The sequence below is a fragment of the Onychostruthus taczanowskii genome, unplaced genomic scaffold (genome assembly GCF_017590055.1).
Source record: "Onychostruthus taczanowskii isolate IOZ18803 unplaced genomic scaffold, ASM1759005v1 scaffold21, whole genome shotgun sequence".
Taxonomy (NCBI): Eukaryota; Metazoa; Chordata; class Aves; order Passeriformes; family Passeridae; genus Onychostruthus; species Onychostruthus taczanowskii.
Window position 1 is genome coordinate 361,815 of NW_024499351.1, and position 27,599 is coordinate 389,413.

General features: G+C 50.3%; 1 protein-coding gene across 5 annotated transcripts in view; it reads right to left on the bottom strand.

Moving 5' to 3' along the window:
- Window positions 1-487: 487 nt before the first annotated feature.
- Window positions 488-27,599, bottom strand: part of SLC8A1 (solute carrier family 8 member A1) — a 122,003-nt gene continuing 94,891 nt past the window's right edge. For 4 of the 5 annotated variants that reach the window (XM_041404358.1, XM_041404356.1, XM_041404357.1 and 1 more), the window contains 9 exons: window positions 14,722-14,828; window positions 12,150-12,170; window positions 11,368-11,385; window positions 11,244-11,258; window positions 10,529-10,597; window positions 9,607-9,737; window positions 8,839-8,938; window positions 5,025-5,300; window positions 488-2,984 (listed from right to left, as the gene is read on the bottom strand). In XM_041404358.1, coding sequence (XP_041260292.1) covers window positions 2,608-2,984; window positions 5,025-5,300; window positions 8,839-8,938; window positions 9,607-9,737; window positions 10,529-10,597; window positions 11,244-11,258; window positions 11,368-11,385; window positions 12,150-12,170; window positions 14,722-14,828 — 1,114 coding nt within the window. In that variant the 3' untranslated portion in view covers window positions 488-2,607. The remainder of the gene's footprint in view (window positions 2,985-5,024; window positions 5,301-8,838; window positions 8,939-9,606; window positions 9,738-10,528; window positions 10,598-11,243; window positions 11,259-11,367; window positions 11,386-12,149; window positions 12,171-14,721; window positions 14,829-27,599) is intronic. The other variant, XM_041404361.1, reaches the window with a different exon arrangement.

Here is a 27,599-nt window from a genome sequence, read left to right on the forward strand (position 1 = left end):
GCATTCTCCCTCAGTTAGCTCATGGCTTAACCCAGCACAGGGCGCTGTGAGGCTGCAGTGAGAGCAGGAGCAGTTCTATAGAGGACACAAGAAGACAGAGCTGCTTGGTACCTTGGGGGCACACCCACGGCTCTCCCCAAGGCTAGGGCAAGCCAGCACTGGCCAGGGAAGCAGCACAGAGGCAGCTCCTGGCTCCAGGAGAGTGGGTTGCCCTGAAGCTTTGTCCCTGGGTGGTTTCCTGCATCCCCCTGAGAGTGGAGCAGGCTGTGAGTCCCAGACACCGAGCCTGAGGCACCATGGAGATGGAGAGGGAGGAAGGCCATGGGATGGAGCAGGGGCGGCTGTGCCAAGGCACCACTGCCCCTGCCAGAGGCAGAAACACGGTGAAGGCAAACCAATGAGTCAAGGAGAGATGGTCACAAAAGGGAAACAGCTGGAGGGGAGAGAAGGGTTTTCCATAGAGAATATGCAGGAGCAGTACTGGATCCATCAGGAATCATTACAAACTTTATTTCTCTGTGCATTGTGTACCATTGATAAGGATCATCACAATTAGTGGACTCACTGCCTATAGTGGTGGGCAATACACACAAAGAAAAAAATGAAGCCAAACAGATGAAAATGAAATCATTGTACATAAAGGTAATCATAAACCTGAACAACCTGCACCTGTGTTTGATTTTTTTTCCCCCAAAACAATGAGAAACAAAAAAGAAAAACCCCAAAACAAATCAAAAGTGAAAAAAGGCTCGAGAAGAAAAAAAAAAACCCACAACTTCATATTCCTAGAGAAAACCTTACAGCAGGTTAATTAAAATTTACACAGATAGTTCAAGATGAGTACAAATACCCCCAGCCAGCTGGTTATGGTACAAGCATCAGACATGGTTTTCAGCTGAGTGGGAAGAGCTCACCATGGACATGCAGGCTGGGAGTTGGCCTGGCTGGAATGTCAGAAAGCCTGGCAAAGGGCACCGGGTCAGGAGACTTCTCTCAACACCAGCGCCCAGTGTCTGCCCCGTGCTGCGCCCTGGGGAGCTCTACACCCACATTTCCCTGGCTCAGCTCTCTATCCAGCCTGCACTCCTGGCACCAGGGGAGTGATGCTGAGTCACACCTCCCTGTCTCATCCTGTCCAGTGACTTCGGATTCGGAGAGTGCAAAACACGACCTTTTCCTGGGGGATGCGTCCCGGTTCCGCTCAGTGGAGTGGGAGATCTCACACAGCCCTTCAGCCCTGCCTCCAAATGGCTGTGGGGAAGGACCAGCTCTGGGGACTGGTCCTGATGGCTTAACACTCAGAAACAGGGGCTGTCACTACACCTCTGGGGGTACAGGGAATAGCAGGGGGCCAAGGGCTTTGAGGCAGCCACCGACTCGAAAGGCAGAAGCATGTGAGGTGCTGGGAGTCAGCCACGCTTGTTCCCCTCAGACTGCTCACCCCACTCCCTGGGACCTCGTGTAACACCTCCTGTGGGCAGAGAGGCCTTCACACTGGCTTCAGCACGTCAGAGGACCCCATCCACACAGCTGGACAGAGCCTGAAGTCTCTGGGGTGTGGGTTTTCCTCCCCTGAAAACCTACAACTGCATGGCTGTTATTGCTTCTCATGAACCCATGCCACAAGCAGTAAGTGGGGACAGCTTTCCATCCTTTCCACCCCCGCTAAGAGGAAACAAACAAACAAACGAGCAAAACCCTACTAACTAAAAATAAATAAAACCCAGTGAAAAGAAAACGCTTGTAATCTGCAATGCTCAACCCACATGGTTGGAAGGACTATCGCTATAGGATGCTATATACAGATAGATTTCATTTCATTCATGCAAATGTTACAAGTACCACGACAGCATGCCCGAGGAGGCGGAGGAGTGGGAGGAAGGCTCCCGCCGCTCCGCACAGCCTCGGCTTGGGACACGGGACACGAGGCTGCGGCTGCGCACCCCCAAAGCATGGACAGGGAAAGGTGAGGGGCATGTGGGTGGGAAATGCTAGTTGTACACACGCCAAAACGAAACAAAAAAACCAACCCCAAATCAATGACGAAAACGGTTTGTGTTCTATCCTTAGAAAGCTCCCAGTTTCCCCTTGTCTTCAGTTCGGTCTCTTGCTCCTCTCCAACAGGGCCAGAGGGCCTGTTCCCGAGTGGTGAAGGCAGCTGGATGGCGGTGGGAGATCAGAACCCTTGCTTTCCTCTCCTTCCCTTGCCCACTGCTCTGTTTCTCACCAGCTACTCTGGCCTTCCTCACACTGGCGCACCCTGGTCGCCTTCTCATCCGTCTTCCCGGGGGCCAGCGGTGGGAGTCAGCGATGGAAGGGGCTTGGTGGCCATCGGCCGCTCCTGTTGGTCGAGTTGCAGAAAGGGCCCTGCCCCTGGCTCCTGGCTGGGGCCGCTGCCTGGGGAGGGGTCCTGCTGGCTTTGGGGTCCTGCCTAGTTCAAAGGATGCTCCAAAGCCGCTTTCCATCCAGCAGGTGTGTGAACATGGCAAATCTCTTTTATTCTTTCTCTGTTCATTATACACAGCTTTATATCTATATCTATACCTATATATCACTCTATATAGATATATATAGATATACACATATTTACTATCTCTGATTGTCCCTTTAGAAGCCCTTTATGTGGCAGTAGGCTTCCAGAGATGAGAAGAATATGTACAAGAGCCAGAGGAGGATAAAGAGTGAGGATGTGAGCAGCTTGGAAGTCCGCGGCCCGCCCAGCTCACCTCCAATCTCGGGTCTCCGCCGGTAGAGCAGCACTCCCACACTGATAAAAGCAAAAATGGTGAAGAGAGTGACGGAGAAGGCCAGTGTGCCAGGGGAGACGTGGAAGGCTTGTCCATGCGCCGCGTGGTAGATGGCTGCGATGGACCAGGCCACCCCAATGCCCAGGAAAACGTTCACAGCGTTGCTCCCGGTGACGTTCCCGATGGAGGCGTCCGCGTACTGGTCCTGCGTTGCTGCTACTTTGCTGGCAAATGTGTCTGCAAAGGAAAGAGGGGGAGAAACCCTCAGGAAACACGGAGGAAAAGAGGGCAGCTTGGGGACAAATGTCAATGGCAACACCTGGGGAAAGAAAATAAAGTGTAAGGGGATAGGGTACAGCCCCTTCTAATGGAAATTCCAGGGAACTGGGGGACCACCTGGTTCCCCTTGGACCATCAGGGTCTGGAAATGCACAGGGGGGAATCTCAGTGGTCAGAAATACAGGGCTTCCCCCAGTATGGCCTCTAGCACCTTTTGCCTCCCTGAGGTCCAGTGCCTTGTGTAGGCCCCGACACCTTGGTACACCAGGTCATCCTCCATCCCTTGGGAAGAAAAACAGTGGGGGTGGGTGCATGCTTGCCCAGGTGCTCTGCCAGCTTTAATACCAGTGATAAATCTTGGCTGGCCATATTAATGGAAAACCTTGTTTTAGGCAGACCAGCATGACACTGCTCTGCACCAGAGGGAAGTGCTGATTTTACATCCAAACCCACTCTGGATCTGCAGGAGGAAGGAAGAGCAGGAGGGATTAGCCCGTGGGTTGGTTCAGGTGAGCGCACTCAGCTGACAATGAGAAGATGAGTCCTGAACATATCTGCACTCCCAGATCCCCTTGGGTACAGGCAGCCCAGTGTGGCTCAGGAAAAGAAAACAACAAGGTCATATTTCATGTTTTTATATTATACAGAATTTCCTTTCCATTCCTCCCCAACGTGCCCTAAGGTAAGATGGCAAAGTGCAGCCTGGCACCCAGTTCCCTGGAACATGAGGGGATGGGCACATAGAAGCACAGCAAGAGGGTCCATTTGCAGCAAAGAAATCAAAAGTCTGCTTTATTTTTAAAAAAAAGCTGCCATGGAACTGCACCTAAGGTAAGGAAAAGACCTTGATCATGGTGCAGTAATAGAGTTGTGGGACACTGCTGATGCCTCCATGTCTCTGCGGCTGCCACCCGGGGAGAAGGGATGAGGAACAACCACATGCACTTCTGCAAGTCTGAGCAGTGCTTTCAATGCAGGGAAGGTCCCTGTCAGTGCTGATTTCTCTGCACCCTCCTCTGGTGCCTGCCCATCTCCTGGAAAGCAGGTGTGAAGGAGCCCAGCCAGCACCCAGCTAACACAACACGGCCTGGGAGCCAACCGAAACAAGAGTAGCCCAATGTATGCTAAAAAGGAACTTCTCAAATGCCACCTTATGCCAGAAAAAGCAGGAGGGAAGATTTTCACATGTCAAACATGTGAAGAAGCTCTGCAAACCTTCTGCTAAAGCCTCTACTGCCAGAGGTCTAAAAAATGCTCCTTATTCTGTTCCTTGCCCCAGATCTGTTCTTTTTTAGTTCCGCTGCTTCTTCTCCTTGCCTTTGCTAGCATTAGGACAATTTCAGGATCTTTGTGCATCTGGGTGCTGATAACTGGAAGTCTGAAATGGTGAGGGAAGGTGTGACTGATGCAAGGGATGGTTGGGGTGGGTCAGAGCCCCTTGTCCAGAAATGAGGCTCTGCCTGCCCAGCACAGCCCATGGGAGAAGGTGAGTGAAAGGCACAAGCTCTCTTACACAAGCTGACATGGGAATCCCCAGAGCTTCACAAGCTGCATTTCAAGCAGCTCCCCCAGCTCAGCAACCCCACTGTGATCCATCTGAACCTCATCTCACACAAACATGTCCATGCTGGAAAGTGTGCTCTGAGTACAGATTCACACTTAATTCACCCAGAGCAAGGCGAAAGCAGCAGATGCTTAACATGCAGGACTGCCAATGCAGGCAGAAGACCAATTCCGACTCTGAAAGTGGATACCACGGAGGCTGCCCACAGAAATAGATACTTCACAGTCTTTGCAGTGGGATGGGCCTTGAAATAATTCCCATGGGACTGAATCCACATCCTGGTTCTATCCTTCAGCCCAGCTGAGACTGAAAAACAATTTCCATCTATACCTCAAACCTGTGCTTTGGGATCCTGCAGAGCACAGCCCTGAGCAGCCTCAGCCCCAGCCTGGGTGGAGATGGACCTTCACAAGAAGCCCCGTGGTTGTGCTTACCTGGCACCGATGTCCCCAGGGCGACAAACACGACGGCAGTGACGGAGTCCTTCAGGCCAATGGTGCAGCCAAAGTGGGATGCCAGGTCGCCAATGAAAGCTGTCAGGAGGCCAATCATGAGGATGGAGACAACGAAGCAAGCCCAGCCATTCCAGTAGTCTGTCGGGGGCACGAAGGCAAAAAGGACCTTCCAGAAGACGGTCAGAAAGTGCATCACGTAGTCGAAGCAGGAGGGCAACTTCTCCTCCCCACATTCATCGTCATCGTCATCTTCCCCTGCAGAAAACCAGCAGTGCCTGATCAGATTTGTTCATCCTGGGGGAGGGTTGGGCAAAGTTCCCGTGCAAACTGCAGTCCTCAAAATGCTGTGTCTCATTATTTGGGCCCTGGAAGGCCTTGACTTCCAAACATCTTATTTTCTGAGCAATCATCAGAGTGGCTCGATAGCCTTTCCTTGCCCCTTTCCACAGCACAGAGACACACCCCAGAGGCAATGGTTTAAAAAACCAACCTGCCCTTCAGAAAATGCAGAGCCTCATGCCAGCACCTCTGCCTGAGTTTAACCATCAGATGCTTTCTGGGACTCAGCTCCTGCTCAAGAGCTCTTCTCTCAGAAGTGGGAAAAAACCAACCTCGTGCTGGCTGGAGCTGACTGGAGCAGGCAAACCCACCGAGTGCAAAGCCTGCCTTGTGGAGACTCCCACAGGGAAGCCCCTTGTGAGCTGCTCTGAGCTGCTTCCCACAAGTGCCTGCAGTTGCTTCCAGCTCTCTGGAAAGGTAGCTGGCTTTGATGGCTGTTGAGCTGCTCTGGTGCTTCATCTTACCTTTGCTGCAAACCAGGATCAAGTAATGGATTTTTGCCTGCCCTAAAGCCTCCCAGCTCAATCAGTGCTGGCTGTCCTTCCCTGCTGCATTTCCCTGCCCCTTCACATGCTTCCCTGTAAGCTCTGGTTGCCCGTTCCTTGATGTCAGTGGGAACTCCCTTCCCTGCTCCAGGCATTGGCACCTCACCTGTCTCTGCAAAAGCACTTGGCATCCAGCCTACAGGGAGTCCCCACGGTGTGGGGGTGACCCCACCAGGGAGCCCACTGGGGCTGGTGGCCCCTTGCCTGACTCCTGCAGCTCTGAGGAGCTGTCTGGAGAGCCTGTGGCCAGCCCGTGCCTCGGGCAAACCGCATGGCAACGGTGGGGCTTCCCCAGCCTGGCACAGTGCACAACAGCGCTGTTGGGGCATAGTCAAAAACTCCTCCTGCTCACACTGGAACCACTCCCAGACTTGAAGGGGAGGTGACACTTTTCCAACTAAGCCAGTGGGAGCTTTCCTGCTGCCCTTAAATAACAAAGATGAGTTTCTAAGTCAAGAATGTTCGGGATTCCAAGGGTAAGTCATGCTAAAGTAATCTCTTGCATTTTGTCTGGTGATTTTCCATGTCTTTGATGCTTTTTGTTTTCCTCCCAAGGATGTGGCCCACCAGGTCTCCCTGCATGGCTGCTGAAAGAAGCTCCTTAGCAATGGGAAGATGCAAGCTTTGGAGCTTCAAACTCACTATGGCAGAAAGAGCAGCTAATCAGTGTTATTATTTTGGCAGATATAAATAACTATTCCTCTGCATTGTTGTGAAGATAAGGAACAGTTTTCCAGCCTGGAAAGCCTGTGTTGGCCTGTGTTTTCCCGCAATGTGCAAAGGCTGCTAATGGCAGGATACACCATGCTGTGCTCATGCTGTAATTCTGCAGTAGGTATTTCAATCCTCTGCCAAGCTCAGGGTGGCATCAGGACTGCTATGGACATGAATCTTTACAGAGATGATGAAACATACTGAAAAATGAACATGAATTCCACTGTCATAGCACTCATCCAGATGTGCCTATCATTTTGTCAAGCAGCCATGATGTCTCTCTTTTGAAGAGCTGGCCAGATCTTGTGGAGGTGACTTGAAACACAGAGTGGCCTTGGATGGTGACCCAGAAGTGCATTCAGAAACAGGCCTGCAAGCCCCAGAACGTTTCTGCTGTGGAAGAAACTTTACAGCTTTTGGGAGCAGACTAAAGGAGCTGAGTGACAGGCTCTGGACAGCCCAGAATAGCACAGCACAGTGTGGCACAGCCTTGTCTGCACCTGCACTGCCCTTCCACAGACCTCACCTTCTGCCACTCCCTCCCTCTGCAAACACTGCCCTGAGTCATCATTGGGTGGGAAATGTGGGTTTAATATTTCTTTTCTCAGCTGGGATGGTACATTTTGAAGTGGTTATGAGGGACTTTCACCTGGTGTCCAGAGTGAGCTGTGGGGGGAAAAACTCAAACCCAACCTCCAGTGTTTAAGGCATTTTAACTTATCTGGCACAAAGCTTGAGGAGCTAAAGCCTGGGTACCTCCAGAGCTCAGAGACAAACTGCTACTGAGATCCACAACTGCAAGGTCATGTCCACCAAAATACATCCCATTTATTAAATGCTTGTTAATCATCTGTTAGCTCTGATCATGGCTGTATATTCAAGACATGGGGGCAACAGGGTTTCCACATAACTGCAGTCTTTACGTGTGTCACAGAAATGGGATCCAACCATCAGCGACTATCTTTCCTTTAACACGGGATGCAATTACATAATTGGTTCTGGCATAGATTAGTTTAGACATATTAGCTACAAAACCTGCAGCAAGGATTGTCTTGCATGATAAGTTCATGCTGAATCCAAAATAATGGGAGGCTCTTGCCTGGAGGCTCTGGGCAGAACTGTGCTACAAGAGGAGGGATCAGAATCTGAGGAGAAAGCTGCAGCACAACATCCTGCCCTTGTTTTCCAGAGGCAGAGGGTAAATGGTACTGCCATCATTTTTAATTACCTGGTGATGGGCAGAGGTTACCTTGTATAGAAGAGTTAGAGGTGGGAAGCTGAGCACTCCCCCATGCATTTCAGTGCACAATTAGCCAGATGAGAAGTAATTGCCTTCCCCAGGGATTTAATTTAAGCTTGGTTGATGGTTGATTTTGCCCTAATGTGTGCACAAACATCCCAGGCTGGGCTGTGAGGTTGTAACATCCAGCCAGTAAGTAATAGTGTTTCCAGCTGTTAAAACAACATCTGGAGGTGACCTTCTTTCTTCCTTCTTCCACATATATGGGAATGATAATATATCCTGTACTGGTAAACATGGCACTGGCACCTGCGAGAATGGCACAGCAAGGCATTTGAGGGAAAGGCAATTCTCCAAGGGAGGGAAGATAAGATCACACAGGATCTGGTTCAACCAGAGATGTGACGTGCAGCTATTGGGCTGCTGAGCCATAATCCTCCAGCCACAGCTGGCTGGGGCAGCAGGAGCTCCAGAAAGCAGGGCAAGGGAAAATTTTGTTAAGGGAAAATTTTGGCTCAGAGAGAGTGACTGCCTTCAGGGTTTGCACCCTCACTATTGCGTTGTCCTCACCACAGAGGTACAGGGAGAACCAGGGAAGGGGAGCACTGTTGCTTCACACCAGCCTTATTTATGCCACTCTGCATTTCCACACTGTGTTCTCCTCCCAGATCTCTCCCACTGAACTGACTTTTCCCCCTCTGCCGTCTGCTACCAGCCAAGGTGTTGCTCTGCCTGGTGCTACAGACACACTTCACGCAGAAGGTTTCCTACACATGAGACAAGGTGCCCTCACAAAAGGCTTTAATCAGCTGCCTTATTTATGCAGACACTGCAAATAACTCTGCCACCTGCTTTGCCTCCTGCTGCTCCACTACAGTCTGTGTTACTGATGCAGCCAAGCCGAGCCGAGCGCGAGGGTGATCGTAATTCACCTGGAGCTGTGGCCCAAACTCACCCGCGCTGACAGTAATGGCCTCAATAAACTGCTCCCTCCAGCTGTTTGTGCCAACCACGAGGGCCAGGTTCGTCTTCTTAATGAGCTTGTCCACCGTGTTCTGTGGATGGAGACACAGAGCAGAGAATTAGGGGCTGGAGATTGGAGATACTGGGCTAAAACCAGTGCCACTGCTTATGGGCATGTGTTTATGGAACAAGCTCAGCAGATTTTAAGCTCGAGACCCAAATGTAAGTACTTGCAATTCCTTTTGCAAGTACTTACATGGGTAGGAGTTTGAACCATCTCAGAGCCACAGTAAGGGTGGCCTTGCTGCTAAAAAGGACCTTTGGAAACCTGCTCATGGGTAGGAGTTTGAACCATCTCAGAGCCACAGTAAGGGTGGCCTGTTATATTTTTATACTACAGAAAAATGGAAAAGATCATGAAATGGCCAGTTTTCAGCTCTTGGCTTGGCACATGCATTCACAGCAGCTGAGCTGCACAACCATTACTTGCATTTGGGGTTATCAGCCCTTCGCACTGGGAGTGCCAGGCTTGGGGCTCACTCAAGGCTGCCTTTAAGGAGGAGCAGTGTGTGGAACTCACTGTGAGAACAGGGGAACGTTTTAAAGCAACCTGCAGCATCTGGGACCCCAGCTCCTGTTTCCTGCATGATTCCATGCACTGCCTCGCTTTGCTCCAATACCATCAACATGTGTCTCCCAGTGCTGTGCCAACCCAAAAGGAGGGGGGAAGAAGAACAGGGATGCAGGATGTGAACAGTACCTTGAACTCATAGGATTCCTCAATGATGATCTCGAGTTTGGTGTGCTCCCCCAGGACCGGGCGCCCCATCTCTGCGATCCGACGCTCTTCCTCCTCCTTGCTGGTCAGTGGCTGCTTTTCCTCATTCTCCTCTGCAAAGCAAAGAGCCCATGGGTGATCCAGGCCCAGCTGGTCACTCTGGATCTGGCCTCCTGTCAGAGGGGGAGGTCAGGAGGCCTCTGGGTGGGAGCGTGAGCGACAGAAGAGTGGAGAAGGAGTTCATGGAGCAACAGACAGGATAGTTTTATGAAATGCTACCAAGAAGTCTGCAACTGATCCAATCTCAGAGGAGTCCTACTCATCCTGAGCCTGGGGAATAGCTTATGGCTTGGCAATTGCTGCCTCTCCCACCGGGCTGCTGGGAAGGGGAAAGATCAGCACTAAGTCTGCTCCATTCCCCAGCACTCCAGGTCAGCACTGAGTATAGTCAGGGCAATTCCACTAGCCTGTTACGGCAAGAGAGCTCTGTCAGCAGCCCCTGGGCTGAGACACAGATGAAATCTTGGCAGGGCTTTGCCTTGGAGAGGGGTCTGGCAGCCAACGCCTGCTGTGATGGCGGGGCTGGAGGGAAGAGCACAGATGTAAGAAGGCCACAGGCCAATGCCTGGCTCCAAACCCTAAAAGAGGAGGCAGCAGAGAGACTACAAGATCAGTGAAGCAGGTCTGCACCTCCACTGTCATCTGTGTGACCTCTGGGTACGGGGACTGCAGGCAGCACGCCCTTTGTCACCATCCCTTGTGCAGACCCCACTGAACTGCCTTCCAGTCCACTGAGGAATGGGCAGAGGAACATCAGGGCTAAAAAGGACTGGAGTTAATCTGTCAGTAGGCAAACAGCCCAGTCAGTCCACGTGAGACTGACATGGTGCCACACCACAGGTACCTTGGATGGAGACCACGGTGCAAGGAAGAGGATGATCTCTAGGCTGGACCTTCCTGAAGACAGGCTTGCCTATTAAAGTGATCAGCAGGAGATCAGCAGGGGGGCTGCACACACTCTACAAGCTGTCCCCGTGCAGTTAGTAAACTCCATTCTTACGTCACACGGGGTTAGTGCTGCTCCCTTGCTGGATGCCCCTTGTCTGCTCAGGCGGCATGGAGTTGAGGGAAAGCCCTTCTCCTCCTGCAGGCCAAAGAGACCCGCCTTGGAGCCAGAGCCTCCTAAATCTGAATTGTGTTTCCAGGGCTCCTGAAGGGCAATGTGTGGGACCCAGGACCTTCTCATCCTGTGTTGTTGAGCTGAAGGAGAGAAGCTTCGCTGGCTCATGCTAGGAGAGCCAGTCCTGCTGCTGGGAAGGGCAGGGGCTGCTCATCTGAAGCAGCCATGGGGTCCTGCACCTCCGGCAGCACCCGGGAACCTGGCTCAGGCCTGGGGAGTGAGGGAAGAGCCCTGTGCACAGGGAAGGGACAACTGGACCAAATGGAGAAGCCCACCCTGCTCCAAGACATGGAGTGGGTTGCTTGTCGCTTGGGGGGGTGACAGGTCACCCTCGCCGAGGCGGGGTTAGGCGCGTGTGGCAGGCAGAGCACTCTGTGAGAGGACACGGTGTTAAGGGGACCGGCCGCACCGGGCAGGCCGCGGCTCAGCGCCTGCTTACCGTTCCAGAGTTTCCCTCCAGGACAGAACAAAAACAAAGAGGAAACCAAGAGGAAAGAGCAGGGTGAGCATATGGCCATTAAGAGAAAGGAACAGGGGGACAGGGGAAGAGTAGAAGTCCATACCTGTGATGGTGAAGCCACCTAGATGAAACCAAAAATGAGAAAAAGGGAGAGAGAGAGAGAGAGAGAGAGAGAGAATAAATGAGGATTAGCATTTGCACATCAACACAGACATGGTGGTCCTTCCCTGCCCCACTGTGGACATGGGGTCTGCTCCCCAACACACACCCCAGGGATAGTGTGGGGAGACCTGAACACAGGTTTTTCAACCCACATCTGCAAGCTGCCACCCCTTGGTGTCCAATATATGCTGTGGAAGGGGTGAAATCTGCCCTGGGGCTGCGGGTATGTGGGGAACAAGGGTGCCCATTCCCCAGCTGCCCTACCCTGGAGGTGGCCAGCAAGGTAATTCAAATGAAATTCAAAGGTTGCTTAGGTTCTAAGTCTCCCTGAGACAGGAGGAGGCAAAGTTTGCACTGTCTCTTCAAAAAGGAATTTTCTTGTCCAGCCACAAGCATCTCTCAGTCACCAGGAAATCCTGTTCTGCCACACCAGTTTGGAGGTGATGGGTTCATTTGTGTGGCACAGGTTTGTATCTCGGGGTCCTGGCAGGTTTACTCTGGCTGTAACAGCATCACCCCCCCAAAAATGCTCCTTGCTTAATATTGGTGACATTGGGGCTCTTCTCTAAGGAAAGATGGGGCATTAGGTACCTGAGCTTGCTTAAAAAGTGCTGACCACCCTAAAAGAGAATGCTGTGAGCAAAGAAAAACATCAAGCAAAATTGACTGTCTTCCAAAGATATGCAAACCAGAAAAATGGAAAGGAAAAATGAATGCGCTTACCAAGCTCATTCAACAACAGGGCTGTGAAGGAGACAGAGACAAACACAGAAGAAGAAAAGTAAATGAATAATGAAATCAAAAGGGATATCCACAGAAAGACACCAGATCCCAGGGCAGAGATTTCAGATCTGTAAAGCTGCAGGATACCATTAGTGTTAAGAGAAAGACACTACACAGAAATGTTTCATGGGATTGTGGATTTAAAATAAAAACCACTGCAAACATGGGGTGGATATGGGATTAAAAGACACACTCCAAAAAATTCATTTCTCCCTTTTGAATTGTATGTGCAAGATCTTCCATTGGTCTCAGAGGCAGTTCTGCCCCGGGGGGAGGGACACAAGATGTCCCATGTGCAGCAGCTACTGGCTTTGACCTCCTCCAGCTGCCAGATGGGGAGCAATGGCTCCAGCGGCAGCTGCACTTTTGGCATAGACAATGGGAGAAGAAAAGTCTGTGGCAAGGCTTGGCTCAAGGGTCTTGTTGCTCAACATTTTTGATCTCCAAAATGAAAGAAGAGGCCTCTCCCTTAGTGCCCTGGTGGCTCTTGGGCCCCACCACAGCCCAGGGGTGACATTTCAGAGATGCCCTCATCTCTCTCAGCACACTGCTCCTCCTGCCTCGCTGCTTCTTGTACCAAACCAAGTACAAAGAAACAAGTTTAAAAGAAAAAAAAGTTAAAAATTGCATGGCCAAAGCAGCAAATAGCTGCTTTAAATAGTCCTTTAAAGTTTTGTCTTGCCTTTCACTTAGTGAGCTGGCAAGCCTGAGCTTCTCTTGGGTTTCCCTGGTTGTCTTTGTGATCAGGAACATAAGAAATTGTTTTCCTTTTCCTTTTATTTTTAGTTAAAAATTTCATCTGGGATCTTCAGAGCTGGGACCATAATTTTTAAACCTTGGATCTGGAAAGCATGTTTGCTCCTGCTGGACTTGCAAGGCTGAGCCCACACTGGTCCCTATGGGCAAGGATGGAGCTGCTGAGTTGAGTCGTCCATGTGTATGTAACTTTATCCTGGCAGTACTGTCCATGCTCCACAAATGCCACCAGCTCCATTTAATGACACAGACCCCACCTGCAGTGCCTGAGTCATGCCAGTGTCTGACTTTTTAGCCCAGCTTTTGTTAGGTAGTCACGTAAACCAGCAGGGAAGCTGATGGACGGGATGATGCAGCTGACTTAGCTCCTGAGCTGAAGAGGAACGTGGCATGTTCCCACTCAGTGTGGGGACCACTGAGGGCCCTCTCTGTTCTGATCAAAAAAATATTACAGCCTAATGCCTGCTGGAGGGAGAGCTGATGTCCCAGAAACTAGAAAGCAGCTCCACAGCAGACAGACCGAATCTTCTGCAGAGGCTTTAACAATGGTCCATCTCTTAAGTAACTCTAAAAGTGCTTCTTGCTCAGCCACCAGTAGTGTGCAGAACCAGCCGCTACCATTAATCCTCATTTAATTTTCCAGCAGAAAAAAAAAAAAAAACCATGGGAAAATAGGTGAACTCTGTATTTTTGGGAAGTTTGGCTTTTGGTTTAGAAATGTGATGAAAGAGGAAATTGTTTTTATTATTCCTGTGAGAAGCTATTATCCAATGCAGAGCCATGAAACTTCATTTGAGCATAACCTGATTTACCTAAACTGATTGCATCTCATGATATTACCTACTTGGGCTGTGATTTTTGTCTATTTTCGGATCCTAGTGCCGGCATAAAAGACTAAAATTACTGCTCTGGCCATGCATTTTATCTCAAGTGAAAGCTGTTTTATCTTCTGATAAAAATGATGCAGCATTGCCCTTTTTACTTGTCGAGGCTGTCTGTTCTCTCTGATTAAATGAAGGCGCAGCAGGGCAGCACTCCCAAAATGTTTCTGGGGGCTGGTGACGCTCCCTGTCCCCTGCCCGGGCACTCCGAGGTGGTGCCAGGAGCACTCCTGGCTCCCTGGGGCGGGATGGAGTCCTCTCCAAACGAAAGAGGAAAGAAAACAGAGCAAAAAGGTGCAGCGGCCAAGCTTCAAAGGAGGGAGGGCAAAACGGCCAGGAGCCAAAGTGCGAGGAGAAAGGAGTGTGAGAGTAGGGAGACACAGAGAAAGCGGCAGCGCCTCGAGAGCTGGTCTGGTTTTACTCTCACACCTTTCACTCCTCGTCGTAGCCACACCGGGTCCCCAAGCACAAGGAAGAAACTGCACTCTTTCTCATACTCCTCACGGTCAAGTACTCTAAGGGTAATGAATTTCCTGTGGGAACACAAGACAAAGGCAAACACATGATTGGCATCGCACACACATGCAGGTCACGTCCGCCCGGGTGCTGTGGTGACAGAGATGGTTGGCTGGGGAAAAGGGGCTGCACATCCCCGCTGGGGCATATGGGGAAGGGCAGGAGCATCCTCAGCACCTGGCCCAGGTCGTGCCTTGGTGGCCTGGGGACAGGCTGTGCTCAGAGGGGACGGGGAGTGGCCTTGCTCCTGCCCTTTTCCATAGGCACCGGGGATGTGAGCTCGGTGTTGCAGGTGCCAGACATGAGTGAGCCAGACAGGGACACACAGGCTGGGCTCAGCCCCAGAGCACATCCCCCACCTTTCTTCTCACTCATCTCCACCAGCCGGGGCTCCCCGATCTCTAGGTAGAAGGTCTTGTTTTTCTCATACTCCTCATCATCTATCACCTTGATTGATATCGTTTTGCTGGAACAGAGAAGAAGAAATAGAGATTCAAGAGTAAGGGGGGAAAAGGGAGGAGGAGAAATAGGGAGCACAACAGGAGAAGGAGAAGAAGGTAGAGGAGAAAGGTGAAAAGAGCAGGAAAAGGGGGCTGTGGACAGAAAACAGTGGTTTTGCTGGCACAGGCTGGAGGGACAGCACAGTGAAAAGCAAAGGGCAGGAGCCAATGGGCCAAGCTTGCCTCAGGATCAGCATGGACCACAGAGCACCAGCAGCCTGCAGGTGTCATCCTCCCTGGCATGGTCAGGCTGGGCCAACCTCCTCCAGAGGTGTCTTGGCAAGACATGTCCCTTTCCAAAAACATGTGGTATAGAACAGCCCCTGGGCAGCTTGCACACCTTGCACGGGCACAAGCACTGGGAACCAGCACAGACCAAGCCCCTGGAAGCATGATGCACTGCTCAGGCTTGGGCATGGAAGAGGCTCTGTCTCCCCAGACTCAGCAGATTCATGAACAACATCATGATCAGCTGCTCAGTTTGGGCTTTGGAGGCTCTGATTTACAAGCTCAAAAGGGATGTTGGAGTCAGGACTTTTTCTGTGAAGGGAATGCAAAGGAAAAATGGCCTTTCTGGTTAGGGCAGGCACATGGAAAGCTTCACTGACGGTGGGATTTTACTTCTTAAATTTTACTTTACAAGCAGCACACCCCTTCCCAAGCCTTCAAGCTTTAGTCCTCTCCCATTAGAGAGCTGAGCAGCTGTGCCCTCTAACATGACCCAGGGGTTGCTGAATTTGCCCCTGGAACATCATCAGGACAGTCTGAAGGCAGTCACTGCTCAGAGCACAGCCACAAGCACACACCACAGAAGCTGAAAGCCTCACAGGAGGCTGCGGCCACCAGGAGAGAGATTTACTCCTTGAGCCACCCAATGAAGTAAAAATTGCTCTTCCAAAGGAAGAAAATTAGCACAGAGGTGTTTCAGCTCTTTTCAGGGACTCACAGAAACAGCTGGCTGAAAGCTGCTCACCAGAAGGTGACCAAACCTGGGTACAAACGTGGGGTGGTGGACCTGTGCTACTGTGGTCCTTCCTACAGCAAAGCCATTGCAAAGACAACACAGACAGAAATCCAGCACCTCTGCTCCGCCCTGGAGGCTCTGCTCACTGTCCTGGCACTGCCGTGGGGACAGGACCTCCTCCTGGCTCTCATCTTGATCCAGACAAGTAACAGCACAAAACAAAAAGCCAAGGCAGTGATTGTATTCCTGTGTTTGCTTCTGCCTGGGTTTGCTTTCCCCCCACACTCAGCTGACAGCACTGTCATGCTCCTGTGAATGCTTTTACCTAAACCAGCTTCCCCACTGCTCCCTCCCTGCCCAAGCCTGTGCCCTGTCCTTTGAAGAAAAGTTTCTCATCCCACCCCTGGCTCCTCTGCACTTTCCACGAGCACCCAGCACAAGCTGAAGCAGCCCCAAGGCCGCTCCAAGACATGATGAAGGAGGTTCTGCTGTTCCTGGCAGGTCCCAGCACTGAAAACCCATAAACATGGAAGAAAGCCACACTCTAGGGGAGTGGAATTGAGGCCACACTGCCGTGATTTCTGGCTTTCTCCTCTCCTTGCACATCTGCACTGGCCACCCAGAGCCCCTCTGCTAAGCTGACAAGTATTTGGCAGCAGAGTCAACATTTTCTACTCATTCAGGGCAAACACCTCAAGCACTCAGAGGAACAGCCAGGATGATTTCTTGTGCTGTTTGCTGTGAGTCAGAAGTGTATTAAGTTTGCCCTTCATGCTTTTAATGAAACCATTTACTCAAGAGCAAGTGATGGCTGTGAAAAGTGTAACAATGCAGCACGGCTCAGTGTAATTGTATTTTATAATGAATATCTGTAATAATTTGTTCAGTTTGTAATTATTGCTGCAATAGGTTTGTACACAGGAAAAATGGTTACCGAGCAGGCAGCTGATCTTGCTTTGCGTTGATGAGTTAGGGGAAATTATCATGTATTAAAAAACTAATGAAGGATATAAAAATGCTCTCAGTTAAGCTTTCAAAGAGAACCTGATAGAATTACCAGAATGGCACAATTTCAGAAACATTACTAACAAAATCAATAATTTTCCTGACAGCTTCCATTAAAATGTACATTGCATCCTGGCCTCATGCAGGAAAAATCCCCTCAGGAAAGTTAATTAAGAGAGGTGCCTTCTTAAATTCTGAGGGGAGCAGAGACATCAAGACATAAACTTCCTATGGGTGTACTCTGGCTTGTCATGTGTGGCACGCCTCAAAGCCTCACAAAATAACTCTCCCTCACAAAAAAAAATCTGTGTGCCAATTAAAAAAAATAAAAATCTGATGCTTAAATGCAACAGCAATAGGACTTCACAGAATAAAGCAGAATAACGGGGCTTTAAGTGCCACTGCCAGGAGGTGGTGGTGTTATGCAGTTTTCCAAGTGATCATTCCAGGGTGTGAACAAGTGCCCTGTGCTGGGTAGACTCGTGTGCTGCTGCTGTTTCTGCTGCACAAGGCTGCTGGGAAAATGGCTAGGCAGAACAAATGGCAAGTCTGCTCTCTGGGTGAATTTCCAATCAGCAAAAATTGCTGAGGCAAATTTGTCCCTGGGATGAAACTGCAATCCTGGAGGAAAGGATTACCTCCTAATGGTGTTTGAGAAACAGCAAGGATGTGAAAATAAGACAGACTATTGTTAGAGCGTGCCTGATCTCCATCACAGCTTCTGCCTGCTGCAGAGCCCCTTCCAGGGTCCTGCACGCACCTGGCAGGGCTTGGTCAGTGCCAAGGAGGAGGGCCAGGCAACTGCACCTTTCATCCTGCATTAGAGTAAGGACTGCTGGCTACAGCAATCCAGGATGGGCACTGATGTCCCCCTCCTCCTGCTGGACCCTTCCATGTAGTCCCTGCCTCTCACTCCTCTCCCAGGTCCAGGACGTGGTGGGAATGAGGTGGAGCGTGGGCAGAGCCAGGATGGCTGCATGAGGCTCACAGCACTGCCTGCAAGCCTGAGGCTCAAGCACAGCACTGCCTGCAGCATCTGTCCCTGGACTTTCCCAGCTGGACACAGCAGGATGGGGAGACCAGAGGCCCCACAGCACAAGTACATGCTGAAATTTGTATTTAGGATCTCTGTCTCCTGTGCCTCAGGGGCTCTTCCAGAAAAAGGTGTGGTAGTGCATAACAGAAAATCAAAGGGACACTTCTTAGCCCTGAAACCCCTCATGCTGTGTCATTGCAGGGCCAGGATCCAGGAGTCCCAAAGACACAAGACACAGGGGAAAAAACCAAAGGATAAAAGCAGCCTCTAAACCATTACACATTTTCTTCACCTCCTGGGAATCTGGGGTCCATACAGAGGGTGTTTCCAAGCTGCCCCTTGTAGACAGAGGCCAAGAATCAGCTTTGATTTGGGGCTGACAGTGGTGTTTTTGCCATAACCTAATGTCTGCAGGATTTAAGGGTATTTAAGCCAAACACTCAAGATCCTATGAGTGCACAACACCACAGCCCTTGGAACAGCTGGATTCATTTTTTCCTCTTTTGACCCTCAGTCATGCTGCAGATGGGAAAGAACAATTTCTGAAGAATCACGGGGATGGAGGTCCTGTGTTGACATAAATCACCAGTCCTGACACACCTCCCTGTTCCTTCCTCCAGCAATACCATGGGGCAAGTTACAGCAAACCAGGGCTGATGCTGCTGGGTTTTCCTTGCACTGGTGTTGGGTCCATCTCACCTGAGCTAAGGAGCTCTGCTCTGCCATGAAGACTGAGGGCATCCATGACCCATCCGACTGTCGGCACTTCTGTGCCAGAAACAGCACTTCCCTGAGTCTGCAGTCCAAGCAATTGCTGAGGGAAGGAATTTCATCTTATTTCTGTATACTGGAAATCAAAGAGTAAACAGGTCTTGCAGAATTTCAGCTCCACCTCTTCTCTTGCAGACACCCAGCAGCAACAGGAGAGGGGTGGTGACTTTGTGGACTTTGTGCCATACAAAGCTCTGCCCTCGCTCTCCTTCAGGACTTACTTTTCATTTCAAACTAAGCTATTTCATTCAAACTGAAGAGGTCTTTTATCACAGCATTCCCACACATAACCCTTAGTTACAACAGCCCATGGAAAAGCCCTCTTGGCTGGTGATGCTCTAGGGAAGAGCTGCTACAACAATGCACAATGGCAAAAGCAGGACAAGAAGAGAGCAAAGCTTAGAGCAAAATGCCAGCTGGGGAAGGCACCCTGAGAGCAATCCCACAAGTGTGCAGGGACAGGTAAGTAGGTAATGAGCTAGAACAGTCTGGCACAGGGTGCCAGGAGCAGGACAGAGATCAACAGCAAAATATTTCTCTATGAGTATTTTTTTGACCACAGGAGAGATGAGCACAGCATGGGCCAAAGATATAAGGATCTGACTCCCAGCTCTCCTGTCTGCACTGGCCTTTTCCCTCAAAGGATCAAATGGCATCAGAAATTATTGGTGAGGATCTCCATGGACCTTTGCATTCCTTTTGAACCAAAACATCTGCACAGTCATGACACACCAGTGGAAATCCCAAGTGTATTTGAAAAAATCCTACCACTCCCAATCTGCACTGCACTGCTTAGCTCAGTGAAATGGCAGAAACCCCTCTCCTGGCTCAGACAAGCAACCAGCATTGCAAGGACCATGGGAGCCTGGAGGGCATCAGCAGCCAGCTCTGGAAAGACTCAGGCAGGACATGCTAGAGGACAGGGGACATCATCCAGGGCACTTCTTGGCAGGGACAGATCTCCAGGAGCAGAGATGTCACAAGTCCAGCACTCACTTCCTCAGCTCTCTTTCAGAGCTGGAATGGCCAGGAAGTTCTGCACACAGTCAGTGGTGGTGTCTCCAGTGGGCCAGGAAAATGACAAACACACAAGCAGCTGTCAGAGCAGTCAGTAACAAGCCTGCCCATGAGAACGTGGCACGCTGCTGCTGTCTGCACAGACACTTGTTCCTGAATCAGCAGAGGGAATGATGCACTTCTGCAACTTGTCACCCATTCAGCTTCCACTGATTGCCCAGGAGAGCCACAGGAGTAGCTTAGAGGATGTTCAGCTGCAGATTCACAGCTACAACATCCAGGCTGGGCAGTCAGGAGTGGGTTGTGCTGCCTAAGCCTGGTACTGCCAGCCCTGATGTCCCAACAGACCAGCATTTCCCACCCAAGAGGGCCATCAGTTACACTGAGGGAATTGCCATGAGGGACACATGTTCTGGAGGTGACATTGCAAAGCCACATCCATCGGTGCTGCCTGTTCTAGCATGGGCTCCCAGACTCCCACAGAACCCTGCCACATTGATTTCTCATACATCTGCCTGTCAGCCACTCACTTCATTAGCTGAAGTTAGAGCTTGCCGTGAGAGATGGGCACGTGGCTTGGGAAGCTCCCAGCCTCGCACAGGTCACTGGGCACAGGGCAGTGCCTGTGCAGATGGGCAAGAAAACTCCAAAATCATCATCACCATCATCATCATCATCATCAACATCATCATCACAGCTGGGCACCACCTGAGCCAGAGGACAGGGCCACATAAATGGGCCCCAGTCACAGTGAGGAGCCTGGACCAGACCCCCAGGCATGGCTGGAACCAACCACCAAGAGCAGCTTCCCTGCTCAAATTCCTGACAGATACTCGAGGAAGGAAGTTGCTTGTTGCTGGGAAGAAAAGGAGGTAATGGGCTTTTCTTTCACCAGTTGACAACAAAATTGCACCTTATGGTGAGGAGGTGGCAGCCTCATGTACAGAGAGACATCCAGGTCCATGGTGGAGGTGTTTGTGCCAGCCACAGGGCGTGTGTGTGTGCGGTGGGGGACACAGGTGAGGGCAACATGACAGTGCAGGGTAAAACCTTCCTGAGGGACAGAAGAGGGCAGAAATGGGCCAGATTATGTGAAAGACCTCGCGCCACACGTGCTTTTAGTTGCTCAACAGTGGTCTTTGGCAGAGGAGAGGGCTCGTCAGGGTTTCTGTCCCTGCTGATGGGTTCCCATCTGTGTAAGATGTCCCATGAGTCACCCATGCAGGATCCTTTGCCAAACCAAGCCTTGCTGACATGAAATGTCTGTACTTAATGAAAATTTTGCCTGCAGCACACTGCAAACATGACAGGGAGAGAAAAGGAAAACCTGCCTGAAACAAAGCATGACGCATGCTTTGGGAAGTATGGATGTGAGCTGATCTGATGTGGCAGCTTGGTGTGCTGGTCCAGCGGCCCAGGTCTGCATGGGGCTTCACACTCCAATGCCTCCCAAAACGATCGAGCAAACCAGCCTGGACACTGCAGACAAGGGGAGGGGGAAGTGCAAATGGTCCCTCTATACCTTCCCTCCACATCTGGAGTCAAAATTCATCAGGCTTCTCTGATTTTCTCGTATGCCCTCCACCTCTTTCCCCAAGGTCTCCTGAATCAATCAGACTGCAGGGCTGTGTTGTCATTTCCATGTCTGCATAAACCAACTGCTCCCCTGGCCGCGGGATGTGCTGAGTTTAAATGACAACATACGGCTCAAATACATAACACCGTCCTGCTCCAGAGCATCACTACCAGAAAAAGATCCAGCCTGCTTTTCCTTGCCCTTGCAGAAACACAAGGCATGAGAGGTGGTCTGCAGAGACAGGAAGACTGAGGGCTGTTGCTGCTCGAATAGCTGGGAGATGACAGGCACAGCTGATGCTCAGTGTCTCAGAAAATACTTTTTAGGAGCAACGATTGCCAGGTAAGATGATTTCACATGCCAGACTGAATGCTGCTTGACTCTCCTCCTAGGAAGACCATATTGAGAAGGATTTGTCAGATCAGAAATGTTTTTCTGGCGAATCCTCAATGTTTGCTCTGATGTGACTGTGAATTCTGTGCTCTGACTAATGCACTTCATCCATCTGCCAGTGTCACATCTTGCAAGGGACCAGCTGGGTGAAGATGAATGGGACTCTCTTGATCTGCCCCAAACCAGTGCCTGAGCCTTCGGTCATGCTTAAACGTTTCCACAGCTCCAGCTGTGGTCTCCTCTTCCATGGCTCTGGATGTGGTGACACCAGGAAAAAGCTCTTTTCCTGCTTTTCCCCAGTCTCATTGCTGTGCATGTCTAGTGCTTATGATCCACAGCCCTTAAAGCTCCCAGAGTGCCTGCTGGAGGCAGGATCCCTGAGGGATCAAACAGAAGAGACCAATCTAAATCAGTGTCTGCAGCTCCAAGGACAGCTTGCCCAAAGAGTGCAATACCACTGATTACTAGGAGGGAAAACACATTTGATGTGAATTTGATCAAAAACACCCCCAGCAGCAATTACTTAAGGTACCTAGGAAAGCTGACGGAGTAGAAATAACTTCTCCCCTGGCTGTGCACAGCCCTGCCCATGCCAGCTGAAAACTGCATTAGTCCTGAAAAATCCAGCCTGTGCTGCAAGCAAAGGATTGACTGCCCAGAGCTCAGCCCAGCCCAACATCCTTGCTCAGAATAAAAGCCCGCAAATCCCACTTCTAAGCCTAAGGGTTAAGAGCCAAAATCTGGCATTTCCCCCTAGTCTGCCTTTCTGGGATTTTCTCTTGACTGACCTGGCTGGGCAGTCAGGTCTGTGAGTTGTCCAGGCAGGTAAATAAGGGAACAGAAACTTGGCACACAATTGCTTCTTGCACCCAAATACACATCCAGCTTTTCTTTGCAGCCAGGTTCCCCCTCATGACAATAATTGCTCTCACCTTTCAAATAAATATGACTGCTCTTCCCCGTGTGCACCTGGATAGTTGCCATGACAATGCTCCTCAAACAGAAGACATCACTCTTATTTATATGGCTTTTGGCCTCCACAAAATGAATTTCAATGAGCAACTGCCAGCAAAAAAGGGCATTTTTGCAGTTCTGTAAATCATTTAGCAAACTTCGCTGAGTTAAACCTGACTAAACAAAACAGTGGGGACCACCAGAAATAATAGGTCAATGTCTAACAGCATGGCTTCAGCATTAGGAATCAGGATTCAAGGAAGCCGAAATTACATGTGCTGTGCATGAACTGCTATAGCAAGACTTTGTATCAATCCTGGCAGTGTTTCCCTCCCAGGGAAGGCAGATTTCAATTCCTGCTTCCTGGGTTTCAGGGCGAGGGAGAATTTCCCTTCTTATTTGGGAAGACACTTGACAAGGAGTCATGATTGTGCCCTGCCACTCTGCCAGGGCTGCTGACAGCCAGCTCTGCTTCTGGAAAAGCAGCTGTACATGAGAAAAGAAAGAAAAGATGAGGAATGCTCAGTGACAGCAGAGGGCATGCCACAAAAATTCAAACGGCAAACATCAATACAGGATGTGCAGGTCTGCCTTCAAGAGCAGCATCCACTGTCATTTCAGCTCCATGCTCAGCCAGGCATGAGTCTGACTCTTCTTATTTGATGGCTGGCCCCAAAGATCAGGCCCTGCTTTTCCAGACACTCCTGTGAAATTCTTGGCGTGGTGACCCAGCAGCAGGATCAAAGCCTCCTGATGGTGTGGCAGGAATAAACACTTGGCCATCACTACATTTATCATCCCCTGCCCAGTGAAGGATTTCAAGACTTGGATAGTAGACTCACACTGAACTTTTATTAGAAGCTGTAAGTTATCCTCTGCCAGGGTTCTAGGGAGGCTCAAGTGGAATGCTCACAATTTAGCATTTTAAGTGACTGGATACAGAGTTCATCCCTGGTCCAGACTCCCTTTGGCAAGTCCCCTGTGCTGGGACAGTATCAGAGGCTACCTGATGGTATGAAAGACCAAGTGAAGTGTCTGGGTACCAGCACATGAAATGCTGTCATTATATAGCAGGGATATCAGGGATATTGGGATGCTGTGCAGGGATTTCTGAAAACCATCACCCAAGCTGAGAGCTACACCCCAGTGCCTTGCTGTGCTGTCACTATGCCACAAGGCAAGCCCTGCCAGGGAGGCGATGCAGATCCTGTATTTGTCCTTTCCATCCAGAGATAAGGCCAGCAAGCTCAGACAATGCCCCATGAAGTATTCAGCTTGTCCTTTCCATCCAGAGATAAGGCCAGCAAGCTCAGACAATGCCCCATGAAGTATTCAGCCACCCCCAGAGAGGGGCTGCTGCTGGGACAATGCTGCCTTAAGCAGGGACACTGTTTGGACCATTAAGTCAACAGATGACCCCAAAATCTCAAGTCTGCACTGAAGGTGCTGCCTCATGTATTCACACTGCTATTTCCGTCCTTTGGGGATGGCTCTGGCCAAGGAAAAGCATGTGCTAGGGTTGAGTACCAGCAGCAGGGTTCTTTGTCTCCAGCCCAGCAAATCTTCAGACAGCTTGGTAGTTGTTTGGTTTGTTGGTTTTTCTCCCTTCTTCCTTTTCAATGACTTCCATCTCCAGTACTGAGATGAAAAAAGTGTGTCAATTGAGATGGGATTTTTCCCCTGCCTTTTCAAACACCTTCAGGTCTTTAGGAATTGCCAGGAATTAATGCCCTTACCCCGCAGAAACTGACTGAAGGACCCCAGTGTCCTCTGGCAGGCGTGTGCAGGGCTGTGGTAATTGCCAGGAACTAATGCCCTTACCCCGCAGAAACTGCTCCAAAAAGACTGAAGGACCCCAGTGTCCTCTGGCAGGCGTGTGCAGGGCTGTGGGACCTGGCTAGAGGGTGCTGCCACAGCAGGAGCCATTCCCTGCCCCTGCTGAAGGGTTTGCCACTCTGGGGGCTGCAGCATCCTGACAAGGATTCTGCATTCCATTCCAGTGGAGCTTCCCTGCTGCTGGACACTCGGGAGGTCAGGAGCTCGTAGGCAACTTCAGGAGTCACCATTCATGCTGTGACTGTTTACTGCCAAATAAATTCAGTCGTGAAGTACGTCCCTCTCAGCTGAAACTCTGGGCACAAAAACCCTTTGAAAGAGACACCAGATATCCTGAAGTCCCCAGTGATCCATGGGGTTAAAGCCTGTGACAGGAACAAAAAAGCAAACACAGGTTTGCCAAGGATCCCTCCCAGCGCAGAGATAGGCAGGAAACCAATCCAATGAGGAGCATGAAAAAATTCTGCTTCTGTCTCCAGTTACCAAGGAGATTGTTCAAACAAAGCTAAAATAAGAGGAACCAAGTGGCCAAGAGAAACGTGAGAGTGGAAGAGCCACTTGAATGCTTTGTGATGGCTTTGCTGGGCAGGGTGCCTGTGATGGCTCAGCCTTGGCCAGCAGCTCTTCCCCTTTTCCCAGGGGAAAACTTCCATTTTTTGGTTTGCATGTACCTGTGTGAAGATGTCCAGGAGCTTTTAAAAATGGCAATAGAGAAAAGTCCCTGCCCACAGAGGTTTCAGCCATGTGCCAGCCCCATTTATGGCAATTGTGGCAACAGGACACAGCACTCGATGGCCTCAGCCCAGACCTGTGTGTTCAGGTTCTCAGAGGAGATCTCCCTGTGGGAGCAAACTAAATCCATCTGTGTGTAGGGCTGAAAATTCCACCTTTTGTGGCCAGCTCAGCAGCTCCAGTGTCTGTCTATAAGATCAGAGAACTGCCAGATACATGGAATATGGGATGAAAAAATCCTACTGCAGAGCCCCATGGACACACACACATGCTTGATTTGCTCCTGTAACAGTCACAGGATCACAGAATCATTTGGGTTGGAGAAGACAGTTAAGATCATCAAGATCCACCGTTAAAGATCAGAAGACAAGCACCACCACACTGTACAAGAAGACAGGGCTCTCTCCAGCCCCACCTCGTGCCAGGGCTGCACAGGGGCTGCCTCAGGTCCAGCTGCACATTTCTCTTGCACTGGGAACTGCAGATGTTACATGGAAGTGGCAATTCCCACACAAACCCCAGAGCCTGTAAGCTGCTTTCCATCCCTCTGCAACTCTTAGCTAAGACAAGGAGAGAGAAAAGTTCCCAGATGCTGTTTCTCCAGCAGATCCTCATATCTTACACATGCTCATCCGGATGCCTGATGCAGTCAAGGGCTGTGAGTTAAAGGCAGTGCCTGTTGTTGAGCCTGCCCACGACTTTCCACTATTTTAGAGTCTGTCTCAGCTGCTTGGTGCTTTGCCAGACTTTAGCCATTCAGAATGAAACTTTCCATGTAGAGTGGCCACTGCTGAGAGAGTAATGAAAAGCCCCACCATCTCAGCTTTGGGAAAAAAAAAAGAAATGCTGCTCTGCCCATGCAAACATTTTTTCCCCAAACACTATATTGAGTAATTCTTTCTTCCTTATGCTTTGCTGCAGAGGACAAAACTTAGCAGAAGGATCTCTCTCTAGTGCTCAGGATGTGCCAATTTGCTTAAATTAGACCAAGTCCTAAGACTCTAAAAACTTGCAAAATGCGTAGGCTTCTTCAAACTGGCAGCTCAAAGTCTTGGAAGATTTAATCTGCTCTGGAAATGCTCCATTCTTTCCCAGTGCCAAACCTGTTTTTGCACAGGCTGTGCCCTCAGCAGGGCTTTTCCTGTGCCTTGGAGCTGCTGGGGAGCTGGGAGCTCTGGCAGCAGCAGGAAAGCTGGCTGGCCTGGGTACCCATGGCAGGGGCAACCACGGGGCCTGAGAAATTCCACAGCCATGCCTTCCCTCCTCCTCCTCCTCTTCCTCCTTTACTGCTGGCCTCTGAGCTACCAATGTCTCCAGGCACATGGACTCTGCATCACAGACCTGCCATCTTTGCAGTGAGGATGACAGGCTCTCTGCAGTATTTTTACCAGCTTGTGGAGGTAAATGATGAAGCTTGCTGGGACACAGACACTAGCTCCCTCATACTCAGCCTGGGTTCTGTAGGTGATGATTCTCCTTTTCTGTCCATCCTGATCCTGAGCTTGGCTTAGTGAGCCAGGGCTGCTGGGGAAAGCTAGAGTTTATCTCTGTCCAAAGTGCTTGGCTGGGTCAGTAGAACCTGCTCCCTGTGCTGTGTCCTCTGGCTGCAGGTGCACTGCTGCTACCAAAAAACCCTGCTGGTCCTGGGAAGGGCAATTTGATGCCAGGATACTTAGAAGCATTTAAAGCATGAAGAAGTGGAAACACACTTCAGTATCATGCTCAGGAGTTTCTCCCTAGTGTGGGCCTGGTGGGAACCACTGGGATGGTTCAGGAGCTGTTGGGTGCAAGGAAGGCAGGAGGGAGGCCAAGGGAAAAATGGTTTCCCAAAGAGTCCTCCCAGTGCAAAGCTGGGGAGGGGGAGAGAGACAGATAAAAGCAAAGTTGGCATGAGCCTTTGGCTCCAGAAAACCTCCCTAGTGATGGCAATGCAGTATTGTAAAAGTAGCTTTTAAGAAGTGCTCTGAAGACACTGTCAGGATTCAAGGAAACCATAGCAAAGTGTAGTAAGAGAGGAAATCAAATTGACCAAAACAACCAGCCAGGAAATACAAGCTGCCTTTTGTATCTTACCCCTTTCCTCTCTGAAACTCATTTGCTTTTCCTTCAAGCATGGACAAATGCTGTTGTGAGGCTATTAAGACTTTCAAAGAAGAGAATGAAATCTCAGCTGGAGACTCCACTCAAAGACAGGCTGAGGTGCCCTTCCAAATGCTCTGCAATGCAGCCCCCCTGCAGTCATTCATCACATCAATTCACATAATCTCATCATGATACCTAGTTTCCCACTGAATATCAGGATGTGGAACTGACCATGAGCACATTTATTTACTACAGCCAGGTAGTGATCCCTCTAGTAGCTGCACACACTTAAGTTTTATTTTCTCACCAGTGTTCACATCTTAAAGCTATTTAGGTTAAATTAAACCCTAACCTCAGCAGGGCTCAAGCAT